The 10,000-nt window shown below is 30.9% G+C and overlaps 2 protein-coding genes across 9 annotated transcripts in view; one reads left to right on the forward strand and one right to left on the reverse strand.

The window, feature by feature from the left end:
* The window catches only part of LOC119596188 (endoplasmic reticulum-Golgi intermediate compartment protein 2-like), a 23,706-nt gene extending 20,508 nt beyond the window's left edge, over nt 1-3,198 (forward strand). The window contains exons 8-9 of the mRNA XM_037945365.1: nt 556-694; nt 2,856-3,198. Of these exons, the coding sequence (XP_037801293.1) occupies nt 556-694; nt 2,856-3,091 (375 nt within the window). The 3' untranslated portion in view covers nt 3,092-3,198. The remainder of the gene's footprint in view (nt 1-555; nt 695-2,855) is intronic.
* A 2,327-nt stretch (nt 3,199-5,525) lies between these two features.
* LOC119596390 (calcium/calmodulin-dependent protein kinase kinase 1-like) overlaps nt 5,526-10,000 on the reverse strand; it is a 196,437-nt gene continuing 191,962 nt past the window's right edge. For all 8 annotated transcript variants that reach the window (XM_037945608.1, XM_037945607.1, XM_037945605.1 and 5 more), the window contains one exon: nt 5,526-9,940. In XM_037945608.1, coding sequence (XP_037801536.1) covers nt 9,874-9,940 — 67 coding nt within the window. In that variant the 3' untranslated portion in view covers nt 5,526-9,873. The remainder of the gene's footprint in view (nt 9,941-10,000) is intronic.

Raw genomic sequence — 10,000 nt, forward strand, 5'->3', positions numbered from 1 at the left:
GTAACCATCATGTCATGGAAAAATTTGACTGAGGGCCAGCTGACAGCAATATGCCATTACAAAAAACTTGGTGTAAGGCCTAGGTGATGGGAGTGATTCACCTCGTTTGTGTGTGTGTGTGTGTGTGGGGGGGGGGGGGGCTCTTGGAGGAAGATTAGACTCATTGGGCATGGCTAGGAGAGTGCTGGATCCAAGGAAAAGACTATTACCATGCTATTCCATGATGGACAGCACAGGTTGTGCTACAGAAAATTGAATAATACAAAATATTTAAAAATAATACAAGGAAATCAGGCTATTACCATCTTGAAATAGCTTATCAAATGACAAATATAGACCTTGGAAAATGGCAAAAAAGTCAAATAGCATTGCAAAAGGGCAGCAAGGAGTCTTGGTGCCACAGATGCATGTTTGTTTGGGCCAGGCTACATGGCACACACCAAGAGAGTTGCTACTCAAGGAAACCTAATGCCTGGATTTTTAAAATCAAAATTAGCTAAATGTGTTTGCAGATAGATACATAAAACATTCAACAATCTTTCTCTCACCCTCCAGAATTCGCATGGTACTCCAGGGATTTTCTTCAAATATGATGTCTCAGCTTTGAAAGTGGAAGTCGTGGAAAGACATGAACCTTTCCTTGAATTCTTGACAAGATTGTGTGGCATTGTAGGAGGAATATTTACGTGTTCTGGTAAGTCTTGTGATGGCTTTGTAAGTATATATGTTAGTAGTGATAGTAATAGTATTTTTGTCATTATATTGTTGTTATTATTATTTTTTTTTTTTTGTTATCCTTATTATTATTATTATTATTATTATTATTATTATTATTATTATTATTAATATTATTATTATTTATTATTGTTGTTGGTGTTTTATTACTATTGTTATTGTTATCATTATTTTTTTTTTATTATTATTGTTGTTATTATTATTATAATTATTATTGTTGTTATCATTATTATTGTTGTTGTTGCCATTGTTATTTTTATCATCATCATTATCAATAATATTATATATATTAAATATTATTATAACGTATTATTATCACTATCATTATCATTATTATTATTAATGTTGTTATCATTATGATTATTGTTATTATTATGATTGTTATTGTTTTGATTATGATTGTTATTGTTATTATTATGATTGTTATTGTTATTGTTATTATTATTATTATTATTATTATTATTATTATTATTATTATTATTATTATTATTATTATTATTATTATCATCATCATCATCATCATCATCACCATCATCATCATCATCATTATAATAATGTTTATTATTATCATTATTATTTTTTTTTATTATTATTATTATTATTATTATTATTAGTAGTAGTAGTAGTAGTAGTAGTACTGTTATTATTATTATTATTATTATTATTATTATTATTATTATTATTGTTATTGTTATTGTTATTATTATTGTTATTGTTATTGTTATTGTTGTTCTTATAAACTATAATTTTAATTATTCTCAATTATCATTATCATGAATCATTATTTTTTTTTAGAATTTAAGTAAACATCTGTATTTTTATTCATTATTACAGGATGTAATGTAGTAACTTCACATCAGCATAAATAAATAATTTTTCCACTTTCTCATTGAAGAAGTATGGATGAGAAAAAGTTATGTTCATGACATAGGTCATTGACACTTAATGATGATTGATAGTTGAGTTAATTTAGGGTGGATGACTTCTCATATATCATTATCTGTTCTAAGAATAGAAGTGTGTGTGTGTGTGTGTGTGTGTGTGTGTGTATGTATGTGTGTGTGCATGCGTGCGTGCATGTGTGTGTGTGCACGCGTGCGCATGTGTGCGTGCATGCATGCATGCCTGCATATGTTTGTAGATGTGGGCATAGGTGTGGGATGTGTATTTCCATGTGCATGTGCGTATGTTATTTTGTATGAGTGGGTATTCATGCGTATGTGCATCCTGTGTATGTTTGTGTTTAATTATTCAGAATTTGTATAATTTTTTGTTTTGGTGTAGTGGTTACTGCAAATTTTCAAGTGTACAAAGAAAATTACTGTGAGGTTTTGATGTAATTAAATTTTTTGCCAACCAAGTAAAATGGCATTGTACTATATTATTGCACTATATTATAGGTATTCTTAACAGAATTTATATGAACAAATTTTCTGCAGCCTTAGGAAAACTTTTTCTCCAAACCAGATTTCTTTACACATTGTATGAAAAACTGTCTCTAATCATCACAGTTGATACAACACTGTTAGGAAAGGAAAATTATATTCAAAATTATGTTTTTTTGTTTTGTTTTGTTTTGTGAATCATTATTAAAATATGAAGTGGAACTAGATACAAAAACTTTTTTTTTTTTTTTTTTTAGGCTCTGTTCCATTTCAGAAGCATCTTCCTATGAATATAATACCCTTTAACCCAATGACTACAGATTTATGTACTGTCTCCTGTAGTTTTTTGTGAATTTTGTTACATACAGATGCTCCACATTTGCTCAGCCAGCAAGGAGTCTTATCAGTATACCTGAGTGACTACTTCTGATATCCATATTCCTTGAAATTGTGGGAAAATGTATTTTAATTTCTAATTCATTCAAAGACAGTTAAATAATACAAAAACTTTCCAAAAATCAAAGAAAAGGGTAAACAGGTGAGATAGGTAGGACTATTACCTGGACTCCTTGATGACTAAGCATTTGTAGAGCACTTGTAAATACAATGAATGAACTGGTATTACAAATCATATATTCTTGCCATCCGTGCCGATTGGGTTAAATCTTGTACCTGATCCAGCATGCTCCATACATTCTCATTACCTCACTTGCAAGAGTCCAATTTCCTTTCCAGGTTTGGTAAGCCGTTTTGTAGGCTTCTTGGTAAACTGCTTCACATGCCGCTACTTCATGGCCCAAAAGGCGGTTAGCACTGAAGAAGACACATCAAAGCAGTCAGTTGTACCTTCAGCTTCCTTGCTTCAAGCAGTGAATCTGTCACCATCAGATGCTGGTCCCCAATTGACCTCTAAAACAACTACTAGTACACCTTTACTAGAGGCGCCAGGGATGGGGAATTTGACGACTTGACAGTCTTGTAAGAATCTATAGATTCATATTTTTATATACTACTTTTCTTTCCTTCATAAGTATAATTTAGCAGTTTGTTTTAAAAATTATTATTATTATTATTATTATTATTATTATTATTATTATTATTATTATTATTACCATTAATTGTTATTTAATGTTGTTATTATTTTATATATATATATATATATATATATATATATATATATATATATATATATATATATATATATATATATATTTTTTTTTTTTTTTTTTTTTTTTTTTTTTTTTTTTTTTTTTTTTTTTTTTTTTTTAATAGTTAGTATTCAGTATTCAGTATGCAAGACATTCCTACTCAGAGACTGAAGTTTCCAAATCAGGTTTCCTTGGTAGATTTTTTTTTTGTTGACTATCAAAGAAAAAATGTTTTTTAATTTACTTTCCGTAGCCAGTATGGAAGTACAACCAGCTCCCATTATCCCTGTACCATTACAGGAGAACACTATAGAAACTCTTTTGTTCATTCTTTCAGGAATTAACATCTGAAATTAGCTTTATCTTTGTGTGATAATAGCATTTTCTTTATCAGAAATTAGCATTTTTTTTTCATCTGAAAGTAGAGTAGCTTTTTCTCTATATGAAATGAACCCTTTTCTTCATGAGAAATTAGTTTTCTTGTTTCTAGATTTATTTCTATTTTTCTTTTAGCATGTACTGATAAGAGTAAACAGATTAGTAGGTTTCACTCTGAATCAATTAAAGCTGTGACATTGCAAATATTATCAGATAATATTACTACTATAATATTGTAGGAACCATTTTACAAGTGTAATACAAAAAAATATTTTTTTAGGTGAAAAGTGCAATTTTTTTAACTGCTTGTGTTTGCTAGTCCATATGTAATGTTTCATATGATAGTTATATTACAGTCAGATGTTACAAAAAGATTTTAAAATTTTATGCTTGTCTTTATGATTTTGATACAAATATTGATTTTATTATATGTATGAATTCTTACAATTCAGATAATTTCATTTTAGAAAATTATAGGCAAGTTATAAAAATATCAGATGGTACATAAGTGATTTGCTTCTATGGATATTTTATTAACCCATTGCCGACGGGTGGCATGTACGCACATGCCATGGCATGGCGGGACCATCTGCCGGGGGCACGTACGCACATGCCATAGAGTATGCGTGGACATGCCATGAGTTTTTTTTTGTTACAATCACGGCAAAAGATTTTTTTTTTTGCCAGTGAAAGTGTGATTAAGTTGGTTTTAACACTTTCTCATTCTTACCATGCAACAAACAAAAAAAATGCAACAAACCGACAATTTCAACTCCATGATGCCACACACTGCGTATTTTATTCGGACTATAGACCGAATAATGATCAACTATGGAGTCTATATAACAACAAAAATACCCTTCAGTCTCGATTTATCAGGAAGTTTGGCAAGTAGAGACTAAAAAATAATGAAAATTGAAAATACAACATATCTTCATAGTATTACGAAGAAACGGCATGGGATGCTGGTATTTGGCATGAGTGGTCGCGCATGCTCGGGCGACGATATAAGCCCCCGGCAGCGAGGCCCCGGCCTCTATGAATGCTACCCGTCAATTATGGGTTAATGAACGTTATTATGTCATGGTCAGTATACTCACATAAATTATTTATATCTCTGATAGATGTTTTTTCTCAGTTATATTTATATGATGTAAATTTTTCTTGTATTTATATAGAAATTGTATAGCATTTTTATCAGTTATAGATTAAACATTACTTTGTAACACTTTTTCTAGTAGGTAATATTTCCTTTACCCCTGAATGAGACTTGGTTTTTAAGACTGCCATTCCAATATGTTGCAGTACAAGTTTAATGCATTTACAAATGCCCTTTTTTTGAATTAGAAAAAAAAAAGTTTAGACAATAATAATATGATAAAAGAATGCTTTTTTGTTATCATGAACTGGATTTCAAGACCAGATAGTGCCTTTTATTAGACTGCTGTAGAGGCTTCCTTGCTTATGTGAATTTTTATTATTAAATGGATAGAAAGGAAAGAAAGTGTAAAGATCCTGTTTAACCCCTAAAGGATGGCAAGGTTTAGACCCATGTGTGCACACAGGGGGGGCAGTCTGTACCTAAGGATAAAAATTGTCAAATGTCCTTGAGCAGTTAAGCTGCCTATTAAATAAGATTGAAAGATAGATCAAGTTTGGATAATATTTTTAATTACAAGAGGGTTGTGTCAAACTAGAAAGAAATAAAATGTTTGCCAGACTATTTTTATAATTTTGCATTTATAGAAATAAGAATGTAGATTTTATCATGTAAATTATGTTTCAGATTTACATTTTTAAGTAACTGAATTTCTTTGAGCCGACTTGTATTTCACTTGGAAGAAAAACAATGACCAAAGTGTAAAATAAAAGAACATTGGAATTCTTCAAATGTTGATTTATTTGAAGTGTACATAATAAGTTATAAGTCACAAACATGAACTTTCTCGTACCTTCAAGATACAATAATAGAATAGCAAAGATCCTCAGGGCGTCCAGATACAAATAATAATCTGGATGTCACTGGGTAACACTTAGATAATAGAAAGTGATGCAGTCTAAAAATAGAAATTCCAACAGATATGAAATGTTACACAGAAAAAGTTTTTTTTTTTTTTTTTTTTATTATGTACAGGACACATTGAAACTGGAAATTTGCATCAATGCATAAAATTCTGTATAATATTCATATGACAAATGTGCAGTAGGACATTCCATGCAATGAACAAGAAGTGGGATTTTCTTGTAAAGCCCAGTATCTTGGTAAGTACAGAGTTCTATTTTCTAACTTCCAGCATTTTAACACCTTTCATTCTGTCCTGCCAGCTTACACATCCATTCTGTGCATACCAAACATTTATGTAATTTTTTTTTTTCCTCTTTTTAACTACCAAAAGCTAAGTGATGTATGAATTTAGCTGTATCCAAACAGCTTCCCTGCAGTAACTTGGAGAAATTCTGAAATTGTCATGATGGACATTTCAAAATGTAAAATTCTGAAATCAATATCTATGGATTTGGGGAATATAAAGACCAGTAACATAAATGTCCAAGAACATTTATTTTTCCATATTGATTCATCTATTTATTTAAAACTCATTTCATTATTTATAGTATAAAAAGAAAAAAAATGCAAATGGTTCATTCATTAATACTAAAAATCTTTTTCTTCATGAAATCACAAAAGTCCCATCTCATCACGTTTTTTTTCCGCTTTTCTCAGTCCATAATCATTCAAATTAATTTGAAGCTTTGGTCATTGTCAGCAACTCTGCTATTTATAGATTTTGGAATTTTATACATATTTTAAACTCAATGTAAGAGTTTGTTTCAAGTGATTGTAATAAACTGTATTCATTAAACTTGTTATTTATATATTAATAGAGACCCTGTTATGTATTGCAAAATTTGTTCATTAAACACTAATTAGAATGATGCAATGTATTAACATTGTCAAGCAATGAAACAATCAATTTTATCTTGAAAACAGGAGTTGGCATCATGAACCTTGGATTGGATATTAAAAATATTTTGTTTTCATCAATTAATTCTAGTTTATCATCAAGATAAACATGTTATTCCTACATCGTATTCAGTTAATTGGTATGTACATACTTTACAGTTGCAGAAGAAAGGGAGAGTCTTAAAAAAGCCTGTAATAAGTTATGCAACATACTCAGCCATTACTACTTCAGAAATCATTCACATTTTGCATAGAATAACACATTGTAACTCATGAATGGAAAGTTGACAAAAGTAACTCTGTACTATATAAGTAGGCTCATTATATAGGTACAGCAAATCACCTGAACTGAACCACCAGCTTTAGGTATATAACAGTGTTTTCTGCCTTTTTTATTCCCTGTCACAAGTATTGCTGTGTGGAAATCCTCCTTGGAGATTAATAATTCACAATGAGCTTTTTTCAGAAAAGGTATCCTTGCCAAAGGTACAGGAGGTTTGGCAACACAAGACAGCCTGGGGGAAAGTAATTTCTGTGGGTGTAATGGAGCTCATTCTTTATTAATCAATCACTTGTGCTTAAATTTAATAATTTACCTAAAGTAAAATGAAATATTTTAACATTGAGAAAAGAAAAAAACAATTTTTTTTTATTATTGAGCATAAAACTATAAAAGCAACTGTCGAAAATATCGATACCTTTACCTCTCTGAAACAAACTATACCATTGTGGAAACAATCTGATTCAAAGAAGGATATCCACTTGACCAGAATTAATTAACAGTCAGTGGTAGACACCTGCAGCTCTGGAAGAAGTTCTAGAATCATTATATTAAATTTTTTGGGTTGGGAGGACTAACCCATGACATACTTTTTAGCATCTGGCGTGTGTCAACCACTGAAGATAGCAATTACAAGACAGAAAATAACATTGTATACAAACCAATGATCATATTTTAAATTTATTAAAGCCATTCACTAACCCTATTTCTATATTGGAAATCCAAATAAATAAAACTGATTCATTATGTATGAAAAAAGATGTCTAACATGTGTATCAGTTATAAATGCATTAATAATAGACATGTGATTTATAAATTGACAAGTTGCATATATGAACTACACTGTAACACAGAGGACACAACATGTAGAACAATCAACTGTTCAACTCACTTTCTACGACCAAATTTATTGCCTTTCCAAAGACATTTGAAGTCTTTTTTTTTTTTTTCTCATTCATTATATGATTCAATTTAATAGGTTACATTGAACAGAAGGTAATCTGAAATTTGAATTTGAAATAAAAATATAATTAAACTGTATATAACAAGAAAAAAATAGTACACAGACACTTGATGCTAAATTCCTTTAAAATGTTCATTTTTTGCATAGAAGTGAAATCAGTTCACAGGGAGGCTTGTTTAACTTTGCATGCTGGGAACTGTATCTTGTACCACGAGACAAACACTGAGCCAAACCTGCAGTCCACTCTCTGCCTCCTCACACTGGCATATCAGTGAGGCAAATATTTTGTTTAATATGAATAGTTAGGATACTTCAAGTCTTAAACATCTTTAAAAGGTAACAGCTCATGCAAAAGACTTTAACATTATGTATAATTTTACCAAATACCAATAGGACATCATTATGATTACTGCCATGATGTGCCATCAATGGGAACTTGTCCCAGAGTAGTCTACAGTTTATGGAACACTGAAATATTGACCTAAATATGCTAGTCAGAAAATCACAGAATAATTAACGGAGACTTTGCACAGCCAGTCTCTATGGCATTGTATTAATATTAAGCAAAACAGTGTACTTATATATCACTGAGTTATATTACTGTATTTAAATCTAGCACAACATCAAAAATGCAATGGTTCAAGTAATAAGAAATTATGCATTTATAACATTCTAGAAATAAACGTCTTGTCAGTGAACAGCACTTTTCAGATGCTTCAACGATGTTTAACACTCACAGCCCAGCCTCACACATGACAGATTAGTCTGGATGAACCATTAACTAATTCTTGTGTCATTTCCTCCCGTACATGGATGCTCTTATTTTTTAATCCCAGTACACCTTATGGAATAGGCCTTTCAGTAACTGTTATTAACCCGGATGGCAGCAGAACAGCCCAAAGACATTGAGTTGTGACCTAGCATGAACCAGAATTCAAACCAAGTCCCAATGCATTAAACAACAGTCAAAAAGCTCTGATCTATATGTTAAAAAAGATGTTGCTTATGTATACAAACCCCCATAAAAATAAAAATGAATGTAGTACTTCTACCTCCTTGTACAATGGGACCTAAATGTTACATAAAAGCCCCTATGTATAAACAACTTATAGCAACTGGATGTGTTTTTTTTTTATTAGCATGAATTGTGTAATCACATAAATTAAAAATAAAAGTGATCTGCAACAAATTCTATCAGATCATAAGATTGTCAAAAAGACTGGGAGAGGCTACCAAACATCACAGATGACAGTAGTTATTAGTTACCTTCATATAAAACTATTAAATTTACTGTGCACATATGCATGATTTTCCATCAAGCCAATGAAAACTAATGTTTTCTATTTTTCTTGCTGGAATATTTACTTGATTTACTTTATTAGAACATAAAGTAAGAATATCACTGTTTAGCTACATCCTGAAATCTAATGCAAGAAAATTAATCAACCATTATTCTCCTGTTGGTGGGGTAATAAATATAAATTGTAGCAGATTTTAGCCAAGACAAAAACACTTCAAAACTCTTACATACTGATCCAAAAATAACATGAAACTTTCTAAGTGCTCAGTCTACACTATTTCAGTTTTCTGGCAGTGTAAGACATCTTAGCCAAAACATCTCTTCAAAACATAACCAACAATTGCCTTGCCTGCCTTTTCTAGCACCGCTGCATGCATTATATTCACTGCTCACTTTTACCTGCTTTGTCCCCTTGCAAAATCTCTTCTCTATTTATGCATTACTAGAGCAGCTACGCTTTATTGTGTTGGCACAGCTTTCTCTCACTTAAAACAGCAGATACACATTTTATTGCATTAAAGGATACAGTGTTGCATCCTGTTATATGTATTCAATAAATGATCTTAAGAAGTTAATGAGAAACCAACAACAACGAGGTAAGTTTTTTGAGAGAGTTTTTAAGTTTATCATGTTCTTTACATTTATATCATTTTAAAAACTGTAACAAGCACATCATGATGATGATTTCCTTCTGCACTGCACCAAGTGATGGGCCGTCACATCATCTGTCCTCCCCGCAGACCTCCAGTTCATCTACTGCTGGGAGTGTGATATCAAGCGACCTCTTCCTGTTAGATGGGAAGAACAAATTCACTATATTAGTTTGTATGTTTATAGTCAGATACGGT

The sequence above is a fragment of the Penaeus monodon genome, chromosome 37 (genome assembly GCF_015228065.2).
Source record: "Penaeus monodon isolate SGIC_2016 chromosome 37, NSTDA_Pmon_1, whole genome shotgun sequence".
Lineage (NCBI taxonomy): Eukaryota > Metazoa > Arthropoda > Malacostraca > Decapoda > Penaeidae > Penaeus > Penaeus monodon.